The sequence below is a fragment of the Bos taurus genome, chromosome 3 (genome assembly GCF_002263795.3).
Source record: "Bos taurus isolate L1 Dominette 01449 registration number 42190680 breed Hereford chromosome 3, ARS-UCD2.0, whole genome shotgun sequence".
In the NCBI taxonomy this organism is placed as follows: domain Eukaryota; kingdom Metazoa; phylum Chordata; class Mammalia; order Artiodactyla; family Bovidae; genus Bos; species Bos taurus.
In genome coordinates, this window is record NC_037330.1 from 54234892 (window position 1) to 54254677 (window position 19786).

The 19786-nt window shown below is 39.9% G+C and overlaps 1 protein-coding gene across 9 annotated transcripts in view; it reads left to right on the forward strand.

Annotated features, from left to right (window-relative positions):
* LOC132342100 (guanylate-binding protein 2) overlaps window positions 1-19786 on the forward strand; it is a 95137-nt gene that overhangs the window by 47230 nt on the left and 28121 nt on the right. For all 9 annotated transcript variants that reach the window (XR_009494064.1, XM_059885323.1, XM_015464637.3 and 6 more), the window contains 2 exons: window positions 7305-7500; window positions 11118-11245. Coding sequence is in view for 8 of the 9 variants with exons in the window: in XM_059885323.1 (XP_059741306.1) it covers window positions 7305-7500; window positions 11118-11245 (324 nt within the window). In the remaining variant the exon portion in view is untranslated. The remainder of the gene's footprint in view (window positions 1-7304; window positions 7501-11117; window positions 11246-19786) is intronic.

The following is a 19786-nucleotide window of genomic DNA, read 5'->3' on the forward strand; positions in this document are numbered from 1 at the left end:
GTCCTTCCAATGAATATTCAGAATTGAATTTCTTTTAGATTGGAGCTTTAGCTTCAGCAACAGTCCTTCCAATGAATATTCAGAATTGAATTTCTTTTAGATTGACTGGTTTGATCTCCTTGTTGTCCAAGGAAACCCCCTAAGCAGGGCTGGAGCAAAAATCCAGCATGGAACAAGGAAGAGAGTATGCTTCATTTTCTGAGAAAAAGGGGCTGAAGTCCTTTTTAGGACTGAGGGCCCAAACTCCCAGCCCCCTCACAGAAGCCCTGGGTGCAGTCTCCTCCTCCAGCCCCCTCCATCATGACTGCACCCCGCTGGGCACTGGTGGTAGTCCACAGACAATTTAAATCCTAACATAAACAGTGGGTTATTTTTTTTCTTAACATTTAATATTTTGAATAATACAAAACTATTATTTGAAATAATTCAATCTCAATTCTTAATGAAAAAATACTAACTGTAAGCCTATTCATGTTTATTTACCATGCTTTTTTTTTTTTTTGTAATACCTGGCCCGTACAAATACTGCCTCTTATAACTTCTGATGCTTGCTGAAAATACAGAGTGTGGGGTACTTTTAACTATCACTTCAGATAACTCTACTGAATAGTAACCACTGGAAACTGTTCATCATTTTCTGCCATCTAGTAACACTATTTCATTCTATTTAGTTTTGAAGTTTCTTGGTTTGAAAACCTCAGAATATTTTTAATTAAAAAAAATACATGGTAAATTTATGGTCTCCTACAAAGCTTTATGAATATTCTGACTCAGAAGTGAATGCTACTATTCCTGTTGCTTAAATCTGTTCACCTTAAAAATAGTGATTTTTCAAGTAAAAATGGATTTACTCAGGAATAGCAGGGGAATTGTCATTTGGGACAAGCAACCTGTAGCAAAAGACATGGGGCAAATTCAACCAAGAAAAAGAGGAAGTTTCTCTGTCTTATTTTATAAAGAAAAGTAGTAAGTTGGAAAGGATTGTTTTAAAAGAAAGTCCATTGGAGGAAAGTGAGAGTTCAAGGTAATGACCCTTTTCCCTTGGCTGGGTTGCTGGGGTACTCCTGGGTTCTTCTAGGAGATGTGAGGCATACTTTTTCCTGTTGGGGACTCTCACTAGAGAATCTCCTGTTGAAGATTTTTTCTTTGGGGATCTCCAGTGGTACTGTGTGAGAGGTCTTCTTTCTGGCCTGCTGATTCCATTTGAGTGAAGATTCCTTTTATTAATTTTCACCTAACACAGCAGTAAAAGGTCATTTTACTGCTCTGTCTCTGGTCCCCATCCACTGTAGAAAAAAAGAAAAAAGAGTAAGAGAGAGTGAGAGAAGGAGAAATTTTAGAGAGGAATTCTTTTGAGCAAATTCATGTTTTTTTCCTGACTGATAGATTTCTTGGCAAATTGCAACTTACAGAATGCACCAATACATTATAACATATTGTCCAACCTATTTACTGTTGAAGTCATACATTAATGCAGGAAAAGTTTTAAAAACTTTCTGAGAACTTATATCTTACCATGTGTATAGTAATGAATCAGGCAGGAATTAATGTTTTTCCTATAACACTGGTAGGAAAATGGAGGCTTTGCACGTAAGTTCCTTTTTCAAGGTTTCAACAGACCATAAGTGACTTGAACCCTCAGGTTTGAACCCTGGCAGCCCAACTCCAGGGTTGGGTACTTGTCCAGGTACTTGGACATCTCGGGGCAGCTTTCAGCTCCTCCAGCCTGACTTTCCCCCGTTGCTATTCTCCCTCTCAGTTGTTACTGCTTGGGCCTCCCAGCCTGCTCATCTTCCTCTTGGGTTGTGTCCTCCCACTGCTGCAACCAGGGAAGGAAGTGTCACTTTCTCAGGCCAAAGCCAACTCTCCCCTTTCATTAAGAAATTACCCTCCCAGTCTTCAGAGACACACAATTGTAAAATTATATAGGATTGACTATGTGCTTGTATAACTTTAAGAGTATGGTAAGCATTATGAGATATGTAATCCTCCTAATGACCCCAATACCTACATGGATCACAACCTTTTCGTGATGAAGGGACATCACCAGATAGTCAATACCGAAATCAGACTGATATATTCTCTGCAGCCCAGATTGGAGGATCTCTATACAGTCAGCAAAAACAAGACCTAGAGCTGACTGTGGCTCAGATCGTGAGCTCTTTATTGAAAAAGTTAAGGCTTAAATTGAAGAAAGTAGTGAAAACTGCTAGTCCATTAGGTATGACCTAAATAAAACCCCTTAGGATTATACACTGGTTTGGTTTGTGATCCTATGGACTGTAGCCTGCCAGGCTCCTCTGTGCATGGGATTATTCTCCAGGCAAGAATACTAGAGTGGGTTGCCAATTCTTTCTCCAGGGGATGTTCCCAACCCAGAAATTGAACACAGATCTCCTGCATTGCAGGCAGATTCTTTACTGACTGCGCTACCAGGGAAGCCCTTGATTATACACTGGAGGTGATAAAGAGATTCAAAAGATTAGATCTGATAGAGTACCTGAAGAACTATGGACAGAGATTCATAACATTGTACAGGAGGCAATGATGAAAACAATCCCCTTTCCCGCAAAAAAAAGAAATGCAAGAAAGCAAAGTGGTTGTCTGAGGAGGCCTTACTAGTAGCTGTGAAAAGAAAAGATGTGAAAGGCAAGGGAGAAAGGAAAAGATAAACCCAACTGAATGCAGAGTTTCAGAGAATAACAAGGAGAAATGAAAAGGCCTTCTTAAGTGAACAATGCAAAGAAATAGAGGAAAACAATAGAATGGTAAAGACTAGAGATGTCTTCAAGAAAATTGGAGATATTGAGAGAACCATTTCATGCAAACATGGGCACAATTAAGGATAGAAGCAGTAAGGATGTAAGAGAAGCAGAAGAGATTAAGAAGAGGTGGCAAGAATACACAGAAGACCTACACACAAAAAAACTTAATGTGCTAGATAACCACAGTGGAGTGATCATTCGCCTAGAGTCAGATATCCTGGAGTGTGAAGTCAAGTGGGCCTTAGGAAGCATTACTATGAACAAAGCTAGTGGAGGTGATAGAATTCCAGCTGAGCCATTTCAAATCCTGAAGGGTGGTGCTATTAAAGTGCTGCACTCAATATATCAGCAAATTTGGAAACCCAGCAGTGGCCCCAGGACTGGAAAAGGTCAGTTTTCATTCCATTCCAAAAGAAGGGCAATGCCAAAGAATGCTCAAACTACTGTCCAGTCTCTCTCATTTCACATGCTAGCAAGGTAATGCTCAAAATCCTTCAAGCTTGGCTTCAGCTATATATGAAATAAGAACTTCCAGATGTACAACCTGGATTTAGAAAAGGGAGAGGAACCAGGGATCAAATTGCCAACATCTGTTGGATCATAGAAAAAGCAAGGCAATTCCAAAACAAAACAAAAAAATCTACTTCTGCTTCATTGACTATGCTAAAGCCTTTGACTATGTGGATCATAAAAAACTGTGGAGAATTCTTCAAGAGACATGAATATCTGACCACCTTAAATGCCTCCTGAGAAACATGTATGCAAGTCAAGAAACAACAATTAGAACTGGACATGGAACAATGGACTGGTTCAACATTGGGAAAGGATGATGACAAGGCTTTATATTGACACCCTGCTTATTTATTCATAATGTATATGCAGAGTACATCATGCAAAATGCTGGTTTGGATGAATCACAAGCTGGAATCAAGATTGCCAGAAGAAATATCAACAGCCTCAGATATGCAGATGATACCACTCTAATGGCAAAAATTGAAGAGGAACTAAAGAGTCTCTTCATAAGGATGAAAGAGGAGAGTGAAAAAGCTGACTTAAAACTCAACATTCAGAAAACTAAGACCATGGCATCCAGTCGAAGCAGTGACAGATTTTATTTTCATGGGCTCTAAAATGATTGCAGATAGTGACTGCAGTCATGAAATTAATAAACCCACACACCTATGGACACCTTATCTTTGACAAAGGAGGCAAGAATATACAGTGGAGAAAAGACAATCTCTTTAACAAGTGGTGCTGAGAAAACTGGTCAACCACTTGTAAAAGAATGAAACTAGAACACTTTCTAACACCATACACAAAAATAAACTCAAAATGGATTAAAGATCTAAACATAAGACCAGAAACTATAAAAATCTTAGAGGAGAACATAGGCAAAACACTCTCTGACATACATCATAGCAGGATCTTCTATGACCCACCTCCCAGAATATTGGAAATAAAAGCAAAAATAAACAAATGGGATCTAATTAAAATTAAAAGCTTCTTTGCAACAAACAAATAAACTATAAGCAAGGTTAAAAGACAGCCTTCAGAATGGGAGAAAATAATAGCAAATGAAGCAACTGACAAACAACTAATCTCAAAAATATACAGACAACTCCTGCAGCTCAATTCCAGAAAAATAAACGACCCAGTCAAAAAATGGGCCAAACAACTAAATAGACATTTCTCCAAAGAAGACATACAGATGGCTAACAAACACATGAAAAGATGCTGAACATCACTCATTATCAGAGAAATGCAAATCAAAACCACAATGAGGTACCATTTCACACCAGTCAGAATGGCTGCTATCCAAATGTCTACAAGCAATAAATGCTGGAGAGGGTGTGGAGAAAAGGGAACCCTCTTACACTGTTGGTGGGAATGCAAACTAGTACAGCCACTATGGAGAACAGTGTGGAGATACCTTAAAAAACTGGAAATAGAACTGCCATATGACCTAGCAACCCCACTGCTAGGCATACACACTGAGGAAACCAGAATTGAAAGAGACATGTGTACCCCAATGTTCATCGCAGTACTGTTTATAATAGCCAGGCCATGGAAGCAACCTAGATGTCCATCAGCAGATTAATGGATAAGAAAGCTGTGGTATATATACACAATGCAGTATTACTCAGCCATTAAAAAGAATACATTTGAATCAGTTCTAATGAGGTGGATGAAACTGGAGCCTATTATACAGAGTGAAGTAAGCCAGAAAGAAAAACACCAATACAGTATACTAACACATATATATGGAATTTAGAAAGATGGTAACGACAACCCTGTAAGCGAGACAGCAAAAGAGACACAGATGTATACAACAGTCTTTTGGACTCTGAGGGAGAGGGAGGGGCGGATGATTTGGGAGAATGGCATTAAAACATATATAATAACATATAAGAAATGAATCGCCAGTCCAGGTTCGATGCAGGATACAGGAAGCTTGGGGCTGGTGCACTGGGATGACCCGGAGGGATGGTAAAGGGAGGGAGGTGGGAGGGGGGTTCGGGATGGGGAACACATGTACATCCATGGCCGATGCATGTTGATGTATGGCAAAACCAATACACTATTGTAAAGTTAAAAAAAATTGAAACAAACAAACAAACAAAAAAACACTTGCTCCTTGGAAAGAAAGCCATGACAACCTAGACAACACATTAAAAGGCAGAGAGGTTGCTTTGCCAACAAAGGTGTGTATAGTCAAAGCTATGGTTTATCCAGTAGTCATGTATGGATATGAGAGTTTGACCATAAAGAAGAATGAGTGCCAAAAAATTTATGCTTTCAAATTGTGGTGCTGGAGAAGACTCTTGAGAGTCCCTTGTACTGCAAGGAGATCAAACCAGTCAATCCTAAAGGAAATCAACCTGAATATTCATTGGAAGTACTGATGCTGAAGCTGAAGCTCCAATACTTTGGCCACCTGATGCAAAATGCCGCCTAGAAAGACCCTGATGCTCAGAAATATTGAGGGGAGGAGAAGGAATGATAGAGGATGAAATGGTTAGATAGCATCACTGACTCAATGGACGTGATTTTGAACAAACACCAGGTGACAGTGACTGACATGGAAGCCTAGCATGCTGTAGTTGGACACAACTTAGCAACTGAACAACAACGACCTTAATGACAGATTGATCTTTACTTTTCATGTCACAACTTTACAGAAGAGAAACTTGAGGCACAGAGAAATTAATCTTCCAAGTCATCACACAGTTCGTAAAGTATGGCAACATGTGGACATTGCTTAATATTGCCTTTGAGAAAATAAAGGGACAATCCAAGCTCTCTGACTGCTACTGCAGTCTGACTCTTGAGATCATGAAACACCCTACCATTGTAATGAAATTATTTAAAGTAGTAGCTAGCCCAGATGTGAGACTCTGACATATCTAGGCAGATCTGACAACACCCTGGTTTCTTGTTTCTCTTCTCTATCTGCTTAAGAAATGTCCTACAATTTCTGTTAATAAATTAATTCTTACACACACAACATTGTGTAGGTACCTTAAATTCTGTTGTGTTTTTTGAGAGAAAGCTGCATTCTTTATCTCAATTTCTTTCTCTCACAGTCCCTCCTCTTCCAGCCTGTTCCTGCTCCCACTGCTTCCCTGAATCTGTCTGTTCTCATCAAAGGATGAGGACACTGATCACCTTAATCCTTCCTTTATTGTCAAGATCTTCCCTAGATACTCTCTCCATAAATTCAACCCCAAGTGTTCCATAGGCTGTTGCTTGTTCATTTCCTTCTGATGCTTTACTACCATCTCATGTACATATAGGGCTTCCCAGGTGGCTCAGTGTTAAAGAATCTGCCTACCAATGCAGAAGACATGGGTTTGCTCCCTGGGTTGGGAAGATCTCTTGGAGTAGTAAAGGGCAATCCACTCCAGTATTCTTGCCTGGAAAATCCCAAGGACAGAGAAACCTAGCAAGCTACAGTCCATGGGGTGGTAAAGAGTTGGATATGGCTGAGCATGTACAAGCCTTACATATATATTTTTTGGTTTTACTTTCTATATTATTTGTTTCCTCCACTAGAATAGAGTACCATGAGGCAGAGGTTTCTATCCATTTTCTTCAGTTTGATACTGAGCCCCTAGAACCGTGTTCAGCACATGGTAGGTTCTCAGTGAATATTTGTACAATTAATGAGTGACCAAATCATTCTGACACTCCAGAAATCATCTCTGATCACTCCTCATCTCCTTCATGTCCCATCTGCCTCTACTTATCCCCAAATGTTAGTGTTTTCAAGGTTCCATCATCAATACTTTGTTTTCTCATTCTGTTCACTGTAGGGCTCATGCAGCCAAGGTTGTTTTAGAGTTCATTTAAAGATCAATAAGATAATTTCCATAATTTACTTGTACAAGCCTTGACCCAGGTTGGCTAAATACTTACCTTTTAGAAACATGCAAAGCATGGAGAATTGATATATAAGTTCCACAAACAGAAGGCTGATGTACACTGTGAGAGATGACTTCCAGATCTTATAGTCTACTGAGCTGTTCCTCTGGGTTACAGGTTCTCATGGCATCTGGATCTATCAAAATGGACCCCATCTATCTGGTGGAAAACCGGAAAAGTCAACTATCAGTAAATCCCAAAGCACTGAAGATTCTTCACCAGATATCTCAGCCTCTGGTGGTGGTGGCCATCACAGGGCTGTATCAGACAGGAAAGTCCTACTTGATGAACCGCCTGGCAGGACAGAACCACGGTGAGTATTGTTCAGGACCATTTGCTGGGAAGCAGTGATAATACAGGCTGCTGATCATCCTCCTCTAGTGCCCTGTTAAGGAAGAGCCTAACTCCCCCCACTGAAAACAAATTCTTAATTCTCACCACTGAATTTGTATCTCCAAACCTGTCTCTCCACAATGTTCCCTCTTTTATCCAGTAATGGAGAGTTCACAGGCCCATCAAAATATCCGCCTTATTTATCCCAATCCCATCTACTGCCATCTTCTCAAGGGTTCATCTTCAAAAATGACTCCTTTCCTTTCTCCTTCATCACTTTTGCCCTAAACGACAGGGTTATTTCAAATAGCACACAAAAGTTGTTCAAACGCTCTGTTTTTTAGAAGAGATGTAAAGAAATACAGGCAGATGAATTCCTAAAACTCCCATATCTCAATGAGGCTACCATCCACTTTTTTTGCTTCATTTAATTTCCTTATTTCCAAGCTTTGGTAAATTATATCCCTGTTTCTCTACTTAGTCTTTTCTATTACCTGAACTATAATACATATAGAACAGTGCATAAGACATATGTGTGTGTGTGTATATATATATATATATACACACACACACACACACAATAAAGGTGATAAACCTAAAGTGATCATCTGTGTAATCAGTACACAGATCGAGAAATGCTTTAACACCCAAAAGCCCAAATCATGCCCTCTCATACCTTCACTAAATCTCACCCATGTTTTGACTTTCATGGTGCATTCTTTCATTCTTCCTTTTTAAAAATGGCTTTGTATTAAACAAATGTTTCTGCATTTGTTAAGCACTGCTCAAACTTAATGGGGATCTTGCTTCTTCAGCTCAACAAGAAGTTTATGTGGGTCATCTAGTTTGTCATACACATCTATAATTCATGTATATTCACCACTGTAGAGTATGCTATTGACAGAGGATAGGAAATTTTATTTATTCACTCATTGATGATGAACACTGGTATTATTTGTAGCTCCAACTTTTATGGGTTCACTGTTGTGAATATTCCTGTATCTATATCCTGATGCACGTGTACACTAGCTACCCTTGTTTAATATACTCAGAAGTGCCATTGCTGGGTCATGGAGTCCATATGTTTTCAGGCTTTCAAGATAATATTAAACAGTTTTTCAAGTTTCATGTGCAATTTATGTACATATTAGCAGTAACTGGAATTCTCCACATCATCATAAAAATTGGTAAGACTTTTTTATTTTATTTTTTTATTTTTATTTTTATTTTTTTTAACAAGGTAGTGATATGGATTTTAATTAAACACAGAGAAATGACCAATTTGGTTTCACTTTCTCATCTATACAATAAGTTGGTTTTACTATTTTATCTTTAAAGACCTTTCTAGTTCACCAGTGGTGTCAGAATGAGGAAAATTTTGTAGACTTTTTTAGCTTTGGCTGATCTGGTGTTTGTACAGTTGAACATTACTTGCCTCACTACAAGTAAGTAGTACTTGTAGATAGACTTCTTCCCATCTTCCTCTTTCTTTTTGCTTACAGTCTCCCATTGGCCTCAAATTAAACATTTTATATTTGTCTTTCTTTTAAAGAATTCTTAACTAGCAGTCAGGGGAGAGCACTTTTTCTTTGCCAGGCTAAAATACTTAATAGGTCAATTTTTTGGGTGATTAAAGATTTGAGAACTCTAAGAAATGATATCAGCCAAGATGTTTGAACAGTCAAGGTGTTTCAACAATATTCCTTTTTATTTATTCAAGATAACATCAGGTAATAAGGAGGTGATTTCCATTACTAAGGAAATCCTTCATCTGGTTATGTTTTAAAGAACTTGAATTGTGGCACTGCTATCCCAATTAAATGACAAGAAGAACAACAAAAAAACAAACAAGCAAAACTGGTACCCAGTCAAAGTTTACTTGGAGAAGGCAATGGCACCCCACTCCAGTACTCTTGCCTGGAAAATCCCATGGATGGAGGAACCTGGTAGGCTGTAGTCCATGGGGTTGCTAGGAGTCAGACACGACTGAACGACTTCCTTTTCACTTTTCACTTTCATGCATTGGAGAAGGAAATGGCAACCCACTCCAGTGTTCTTGCCTGGAGAATCCCAGGGGCGGGGGAGCCTGGTGGGCTTCCGTCTATGGGGTTGCACAGAGTCGGACACGACTGAAGCGACTTAGCAGCAGTAGCAGCAGCAAAGTTCACTAGCAGAAGCAGCTCACTACTGTCACCTTCTTACTATTCTTTGTCTCTCCTTTACCTCACATAACTGACTGTGACGAATTTCAGTTATACCCTGCCTTTCTCCCTGGGGGAACTGGGATGTCAGACTGCTCTGTATTAATCAGGAAGCAGTCAAATGCATCACGATGTAGAAGAGTACAGATCATCTCAGGTCTTATACCCACTAGAGCAGAATACACAGAACATGGCAATTGAATGGCCTAAGCCATGATCCCCGAGGCATTTCACCATATCCATTTCTATTCTCAGTTGAAGGGAGCATTGGCATCTGGCAGACAGTCAAAATCTTGGACTATAGATAAGACATATTTTGCTTTCTTACACATATGTGTGTTAGTTGCTCAGTCCTGTCAGGCTCTGTGATCCATGGACTGTAGCCCATCAGATTCCTCTGTGCATGGAATTCTCCAAGTAGGGATACTGGAGTGGGTTGTCATTCCCTTCTCCAGGGGATCTTCCCAACCCAGGGATCTAACCCAGGTCTCCTGCATTGCAGGCAGATTCTTTACCGTCTGAACTAACAGGGAAGCCCATTATCTCACATAATCACTTCCTGTTGGTTTAAGCCTTAGAAAGAAGGGCAAACAATTCTCACTCATCTTTTCTAATCCCCTGCTATTTTATCCCCACCCAAGTCAATGAACAAAGATTTCATCATTTTTTGAAGAGAATAAAAATGAGGAAAATACAGGGAAAATGAGGAGGGAAAAAACAATTTAACAAAAGCTAATGTATTAGTTCAGAACCTGGAAGGACACAGATGATCCACTTAACAGGTAACCGTAAATGGAGTGACAATTACAAGGGCCCAAGCAGAGAAAAAGGAACCACTCCATTTTTCTGAAGGAAGCAGAAGCACTCAGAGGGTGGCAGAAACAATGGCCAGGGAGCCTTTATAATTCCTCTAGGGTGAAGAGGCAGTTAGTGGATTCCAGAATGTGACAGAGACCAGAACAACTGGATGGAGCTAAATGAAAGGAGATGCGACGAAGGCAGAGAAACAGAGGTACTAGGACACCATGGCTCACCAGGGTGGGAGCCAAGGGAACAGGCGCCTGACTTCTGCTCTCTTTCTGGTACCTCTCACTGTTGGGACTCTATCAGAAAGTGGAGGATATGGAACTGATAAAAATAGAAAGGTTAATAGAGTTCACATTAATTCTGGAATGTGACACAGTATGAGCCATTAATGTTATGAGGTGAATAGAGGACAAGAAATATTTCTTGGGAAGGTCCTGAGCATGTGTAAACATTGGAGCTGACAGTCCTTGCTGAAATAAAAACACATTTCCCCCAGCCACGCACTCACATTTCGACAATTTTACCCAAAGTAACCCATGGGCAGCCTGGACTATCTGCTCTTATTGTGCATTGCATTCTTTCTGTGCAGGTTTCCGTCTGGGCTCCACAGTGAGGTCTGAAACCAAAGGCATCTGGATGTGGTGTGTGCCCCACCCGTCCAAGGAGAACCACACCCTGGTCCTTCTGGACACTGAGGGCCTGGGCAATGTGGAGAAGGTAAGGCAGAGAATCTTCTCTACTCTTTTTCCTCTTTCATTTTTATTTTTAAATTGTGAAAATATGATAACACATTTATAGGAGATCTGGAAAATACAGAAGAAAGCTACATATAGTACCACTACATATTATAAATAATTTTAAGTAGATAAGATTTTAGTTGGAGCTTCAATATTAAACACTTGAAAATTAATGGAAGGAATATTCAGAAAAGGTGAAGGATATAGTAGACCTGAAAAGCACTATGAACCAATTCAACATAACTAAGAGTTATACAATTTTCACAAAACAGTAGAATACAAATTCTATCCAAGTTCCCATAGATTATAAACTAGGAGACACTGGAACTTATCCAGGGATGTAAGATCAGGTGCAAAAGAGTCATGGTATAAAGGTATTGAACTCATAGAGTCTGTTCTTTTATCATTGTGGAATTATGTTGGAGACCAATATCAAAAGATATGTTAAAATAACTCACATACTTATAATTGCACTGTGACATTTAGCAAGATAGATATTTGACTTAGCCATTGAAATACTCAATAAACTTAGGAGACTGCAAAAAACACAGAGGGTGGTTGCAGAGCAGAAAGCATTTAAATGAGAATTTGGTATCAAAATGAGAAATTAATATCAAAGATACTTAAAAAATTCCATGGGTTTAGAAATTTAATGTCCACTTTTAAATGATGGATATATCCAAAAGGCCATAACAAGGAAAACTAGAAAATATTTGTAATAGAATAAAAATGAAAAGAGAATTTGCCAGAATTTGTTACATGCAGCTGAAGCTGCTCAAGGCAGTTAAATACTATGTGGAGTCCTGAATAAGGTATGAAAACAAGGGACACAAGCATAAAGTTTTGTGAAATTTGAACAAAATCTGAACTTTAGTTAATAATACTATATCACATGTTTAATTTCAATTTTTTTGTTTTACACCATAGTATTTCTTTATATTCTCAGAATTGGATTAGAAGTTTCAAGCCTCATTCAAAAAACTTCTTTTTAAAAAACAACTAAGATAATAAACTTTTCTGGTGATTCAGACAGTAAAGAAGCTGCCTATAATGCAGGAGACCTGGGTTAAATCCCTGGATCCAAAAAATACCCTGGAGAAGGGAATGGCTACCCACTCCAGTATTCTGGCCTGGAGAATTCAATGGACAGAGGAGCCTGGCAGGCAGCAGGTAGCAAAGAGTTGGACATGACTGAGCAACTAAGCACACACAGACTTCTAGCAGATGCCAAAATCAGTTCAGTTCAGTTGAGTCGCTCAGTCGTGTCTCTTTGTGACCCAATGAATCACAGCACACCAGGCCTCCCTGTCCATCACCAACTCACAGAGTTCACCCAAACTCATGTGCATCGGGTCGATGATGCCATCCATCCATCTCATCCTCTGTTGTCCCCTTCTCCTCCTGCCCCCAATCCCTCCCAGCATCAGGGTCTTTTCCAGTGAGTCAACTCTTTGCATGAGGGGGCCAAAGTATTGGAGTTTCAGCTTTAACATCAGTCCTTCCAGTGAACACCGAGGACTGATCTCCTTCAGAATGGACTGGTTGGATCTCCTTGCAGTCCAAGGGACTCTCAAGAGTCTTCTCCAACACCACAGTTCAAAAGCATCAATTCTTTGGCGCTCAGCTTTCTTCACAGTTCAACTCTCACATCCATACATGACCATGGAAAAACCATAGCCTTGACTAGATGGGGCTTTGTTGGCAAAATAATATCTCTGCTTTTGAATATGCTATCTAGGTTGGTCATAACCTTTCTTCCAAGGAGTAAGCGTCTTTTAATTTCATGGCTGCAGTCACCATCTGTAGTGATTATGGAGCCAAAAAAATAAAGCCTGACACTGTTTCCACTGTTTCCCCATCTATTTCCCATGAAATGATGGGACCAGACGCCATGATCTTTGTTTTCTGAATGTTGAGCTTTAAGCCAACTTTTTCACTCTCCTTTTTGACTTTCATCAAGAGGCTTTTTAGTTCCTTTTCACTTTCTGCCATAATGGCGGTGTCATCTGCGTATCTGAGGTTATTGATATTTCTCCCGGCAATCTTGATTCCAGCTTGTGCTTCTTCCAGCCCAGCATTTCTCATGATGTACTCTGCATAGAAGTTAAATAAGCAGGGTGACAATATACAGCCTTGATGTACTCCTTTTCCTATTTGGAACCAGTCTGTTGTTCCATGTCCAGTTCTAACTGTTGCTTCCTGATGTGCATATAGGTTTCTCAAGAGACAGATCAGGTGGTCTGTTATTCCCATCTCTTTCAGAATTTTCCACAGTTTATTGTGATCCATACAGTCAAAGGCTTTGGCATAGTCAATAATGCAGAAATAGATGTTTTTCTGGAACTCTCTTGCTTTTTCCATGATCCAGCGGATGTTGGCAATTTGATCTCTGGTTCCTCTGCCTTTTCTAAAACCAACTTGAACATTCAAATTTCATGGTTCATGTATTGCTGAAGCCTGGCTTGGAAAATTTTGAGCATTACTTTACTAGCATGTGAGATGAGTGCAATTGTGTGGTAGTTTGAGCATGCTTTGGCATTGGTTTACTTTGGGATTGGAATGAAAACTGACCTTTTCCAGTCCTGTGGCCACTGCTGAGTTTTCCAAATTTGCTGGCATATTGAGTGCAGCACTTTCACAGCATCATCTTCCAGGATTTGAAATAGCTCAACTGAAATTCCATCACCTCCACTAGCTTTGTTTGTAGGAATGCTTTCTAAGGCCTACTTGACTTCACATTCCAGGATGTCTGGCTGTAGGTGAGTGATCACACCATCGTGATTATCTGGCTTGTGAAGATCTTTTTTGTACAGTTCTCCTCTGTATTCTTGCCACCTCTTCTTAATATCTTCTGCTTCGGTTAGGTCTGTACCATTTCTGTCCTTTATCAAACCCATCTTTGCATGAAATGTTCCCTTGGTATCTCTAATTTTCTTGAAGAGATCTCTAGCCTTTCCCATTCTGTTATTTTCATCTATTTCTTTGCATTGATAGCTGAGGAAGGCTTTCTTATCTCTCCTTGCTATTCTTTAGAACTCTGCTATCAGATGCTTTTATCTTTCCTTTTCTCCTTTGCTTTTCACTTCTCTTCTCTTCACAGCTATTTGTAAGGCCTCCTCATACAGCCATTTTGCTTTTTTGCATTTCATTTCCATGGGGATGGTCTTGATCCCTGTCTCCTGTACAATGTCATGAACCTCTGTCCATTGTTCATCAGGCACTCTCTCTATCAGATCTAGTCCCTTCAATCTATTTCTCACTTCCACTAAATATACATAAGGGATTTGATTTAGGTCATACCTGAATGGTGTAGTGGTTTTCCCTACTTTCTTCCATTTAAGTCTGAATTTGGCCATAAGGTGTTCATGATCTAAGCCAGTCAGCTCCCGGTCTTGTTTTTGCTGACTGTATAGAGCTTCTCCATCTTTGACTGCAAAGAATATAATCAATCTGATTTTCGTGTTGACCATCTGGTAATGTCCATGTGTAGAGTCTTATCTTTGTTGTTGGAAGAGGGTGTTTGCTATGACCAGTGCGTTCTCTTGGCAAAACTCTATTAGCCTTCACCCTGCCTCATTCTGTACTCCATGGCCAAATTTGCCTGTTACTCCAGGTGTTTCTTGACTTCCTACTTTTGCATTCCAGGCACCTATAATGAAAAGGACATCTTTTTTGGGTGTTAGTTCTAAAAGGTCTTGGAGGTCTTCATAGAACCGTTCTACTTCAGGTTCTTCAGTGTTACTGGTTGGGTTGTAGGCTTGGATTACCGTGATGTTGAATGGTTTGCCTTGGAAACGAAATGACATTCTGTCGTTTTTGAGATTGCATCCAAGTACTGCATTTTGAACTCTTTTGGTGACCATGATGGCTACTCCATTTCTTCTGAGGGATTCCTGCCCACAGTAGTAGATATAATGGTCATCGAAGTTAAATTCACCCATTCCAGTCCATTTTAGTTTGCTGATTCCTAGAATATTGACGTTCACTCTTGCCTTCTATTTGACCATTTCCAATTTGCCTTATTTCATGGACTTGACATTCCAGGTTCCTATGCAATATTGCTCTTTACAGCATCGTAACTTGCTTCCATCACCAGTAACATCCACAAGTGGGTGTTGTTTTTGCTTTGGCTCCAACCCTTCATTCTTTCTGGAGTTATTTCTCCACTGATCTCTGGTAGCATATGGGCACCTACCGACCTGAGGAGTTCCTCTTTCAGTATCCTATCATTTTGCCTTTTCATACTGTTCATGGGGTTCTCAAGGCAAGAATACTGAAGTGGTTTGCCATTCCCTTCTCCAGTGGACCAAATTCTGTCAGACCTCTACAGCATGACCGCTCATCTTGGGTGGCCCCACACAGCATGGCTTAGTTCAATTGAGTTAGACAAGGCTGTGGTTCATGTGATCAGATTGACTAGTTTTCTGTGATTGTGGTTTCAGTGTGTCTGCTCTCTAATGCCCTCTCACACCTACCATCTTACTTGGTTTCTCTTACCTTGGACTTGGGGTATCTGCTCATGGGTGCTCCAGCAAAGCACAGCTACTGCTCCTTACCTTGGATGAGGGGTATCTCCTTACAGCCGCCTCTCCTGACCTTGAATGTGGAGTAGCTCCTCTCAGCCCTCCTGCGCCCACGCAGCCGCTGCTTCTTGGACGTGGGGTTGCTCCTGTCAGCTGCCTCCCCTGACCTCGGGCATGGGATAGCTCCTCTAGGCCGCTCCTGTGCCTTCACAGCCTGGCATTCTCGGTCACTGCCCCTGACCTTGGGCGTGGGATAGCTCCTCTCAGCCACACTTCTACGTGGTATGTTGCAGCTGGCATGCGTCTGCCAAAATACATGGAACTATATCAAAGTTTTGAGTGAATATAAAGTAGAAATATAGGACTCTATTTATAGTAAGCCAAACAAATGGAATCAAAATGTCATGATTTTTAGCCAGACAAAAATTTATAAGTTTTCTAAAAAATATATATATATATATATATAATACACATTATGTATTATATATATATACACATATATATACAAAAGTTTTTCTGCTGTTCTTGATAAGGACTTTAGAAAAAACATAAAAAAAAGAGACAGAAAAATTGGAAAGCATAAACTAAACCAAATGGGAGCACTGAATATGAAATAGAAAAGGTGAAACTAGAGAAAAGTAAAATATCATCATATAGTCCAGTTGTTATTAAATATGACTGTTCATTAGAAACACATCTAAAGCTTTGGAAAAAAAAAAAAAGCAATACCTGGGCATTTGTATTTTTCAAAAAATTACAAGATAATTCTGATATGCATCTGGATTTTAATAAGTGATTACAGGTTTTCTATTAAATGGTAATTGCACTGATATAGAATTATGTTATTTTTTGTTGTTGTTGGAGAAGACAATGGCACCCCACTCCAGTACTCTTGACTGGAAAATCCCATGGATGGAAGAGCTTGGTAGGCTGTAGTCCATGGGGTCGCTAAGAATCGGATAGGACCGAAAGACTTCACTTTCACTTTTCACTTTCATGCATTGGAGAAGGAAATGGCAACCCCCTCCAGTGTTCTTGCCTGGAGAATCCCGGGGATGGGGGAGCCTGGTGGGCTGCCGTCTATGGGGTCGCACAGAGTCGGACACGACTGAAGTGACTTAGCAGCAGCAGCATGATACAATAGTATTAAGGGAATAATAGTTACATAATCACAAAAATAAAAGATGTGTATCAGTTTTCACAATCAATAACCAGACAAAAAATAAAAGGTAATTACAATTGCAAGCCATAATAAAACATGATTAACCTAACAGTATAAAATAATTACATACAATTTGGGGGGCTAAGTAGAGTGATGTGGTAAGTGGAAGTGGGTACATGCACATGTTTTCATCAGCCCAGCCAGTTTATGCCTTTTCGTTGGTGCATTTAATCCATTTACATTTAAAGTAATTATTGATATATATAATTCTGTTGCCATTTTCTTAATTGTATTCGGTTTATTTTTGTAGATCCTTTTCTTCTCTTGTGTTTCCTGCCTAGAGAAGTCCCTTTAATATTTGTAAAGCTGGATTGTGCCCATCTTTGCAAGAAATTTTCCCTTGGTTTCTCTAATTTTCTTGAAGAAACCTCTAGTCTTTCCTACTCTATTGTTTTCCTCTATTTCTTTGAATTGTTCACTTAAGAAGCCTTTCCTTCATGTTGAGGTTTGACAGAAAACAACAAAATTCTGTAAAGCAATTATCTTTCAATTAAAAAAATACATAAAAGAAAAGAAACCTTTCTTATCCTTCCTTGCTATTCTTTGGAACTCTGCATTCAGATCGGTATATATTTCCTTTTCTCCTTTGCCTTTCAATTAAGTGAACAATACAAAGAAATAGAGGAAAGCAATAGAATGGGAAAGACTAGAGATCTCTTCTAGAAAATTAGAGACACCAGAGAACATTTCATGCACTGATGGGCACAATAAAGGACAGAAACAGTATGGACATAACAGAAGCAGAAGAGATTAAGAAGAGGAGGCAAGAATACACAGAAGAAATACACAAAAAAGGTCTTAATGACCCAGACAACCACGATGGTGTGGTCGCTCACCTAGAGCCAGACATCCTGGAGTGTGAAGTCAAGTGGACTTTAGGAAACATTACTACAAACAAAGCTAATGGAGGTGATGGAACTCCAGCTGAGCTATTTCAAAAATAAAAGATGATGCTATTAAAGTGCTGCACTCAGTATATCAGCAAATTTGGCTGAGCTATTTCAAAAATAAAAGATGATGCTAATAAAGTGCTGCACTCAATATATCAGCAAATTTGGCAGATTCAACAGTGGCCACAGGGCTGGAAAAGGTCAGTTTTCATTACAGTCCCAAAGAAGGGCACTGCCAAAGAATGTTCAAACTACCACACAATGTCACTCATTTCACATGCTAGCAAGGTAATGCTCAAAATCCTTCAAGCTACGCTTCAACAGTGCATGAACTGTGAACTTCCAGATGTACAAGCTTGATTTAGAAAAGGCAGAGGAACCAAGGATCAAATGTTAACAACTGCTGTATCATAGAAAAAGCAAGGGAATTCCAGAAAAGCATCTACTTTTGTTTCATTGGCTAAGCTAAAGCCTTTGACTGTGTGGATCACAACAAACAGTGGAAATATCTTCAAGAGATGGGAGTATCAGATCACCTTACTTGCCTCCTGAGAAACCTGTATGCAGGACAAGAAGCAACAATTAGTACTGGACGTGGAACAATGGACTGGTTCAACTTGGAAGAAGTACGTCAAGGCTGCATATTGTCACCCTGCTTATTTAACTTATATGCAGAGTACATCATGAGAAATGCCAGGCTGGATGAAGCACAAGGTGGAATCAAGATTGTCAGGAGAAATATCAATAACCTCAGATATGCTGATGACGCCACCCTTATGCCACGGCAGAAAGCAAAGAGAAACTAAACAGCCTCTTGATGAAAGTGAAAGAGGAGAGTGAAAATGCTGGCTTGAAACTCAACATTCAAAAAATGAATATCATGGCATCCAGTCCCATCACTTCATGGCAAATAGATGGAGAAACAATAGAAACAGTGACAGCTTTTATTTTCTTGGGCTTCAAAATCACTGCAGATGGTAATTTCAGCCATGAAGTTAATAGGTGTTTGTTCCTTGGAAGTAAATCTGTGACAAACCTAGACAGTGTATTAAAGAACACAGACATCACTCTGCCGACAAAGGTCCATCTAGTAAAAGCTATAGTTTTTCCAGTAGTCATGTATGGATGTGAGAGTTGGACCATAAAGAAGGCTGAGCACCGAAGAACCGATGCTATTGACCTGTGGTGCTGGAGAAGACTCTTGAGAGTCCCTTGGATAGCAAGCAGATCCCATCAGTCAATCCTAAAGGAAATCAACCCTGAATATTCTTTGGAAGGAATAATGTTCAAGCTGAAGCTTGAAAACTTTGGCTTCCTGATGCAAAAACCTGACTCATTGCAAAAGACCCTGATGCAGGGGAGGATTGAAGGAAGGAGGAGAAGGGGGTGACAGAAGATGAGATGGTTGGAGGGCATCACCGATTCAATGGAGATGAATTTGAGAAAACTCTGGGAGACAGTGAAGGATAGGGAATTCTGGCATACTGCAGTCCATGGGATTTGCAGAGTTGGACACTACTGGGCAACTGTTGCTGTTGCTGAACAACAAACAAAGCTGGATTGGTGGTGCTGAATTCTCTTAATTTTTGGCTTGTCAGGAAAGCATTTGATTTCTCCATCATATCTTAACAAGAGTCTTGCTGGATAGCATATTCTTGTTTGTTGGTTCTCACCTTTCACCACTTGGAATATATTGTGTCTGTGCAGCAGAACTCCTTGCTGCCCCACTGTGTGTCATGTATCTCTGTAGTATGCATGTGAACTCAGTCACTAAGTCGTGTCCAACTCTTTGCAACGCCATGGACTGTAGCCTGCCAGGCTCCTCTGTTCATGGGATTTTCCAGGTAAGAATACTTGAGAGGGTTGCCATTTCCTTCTCCAGGGGG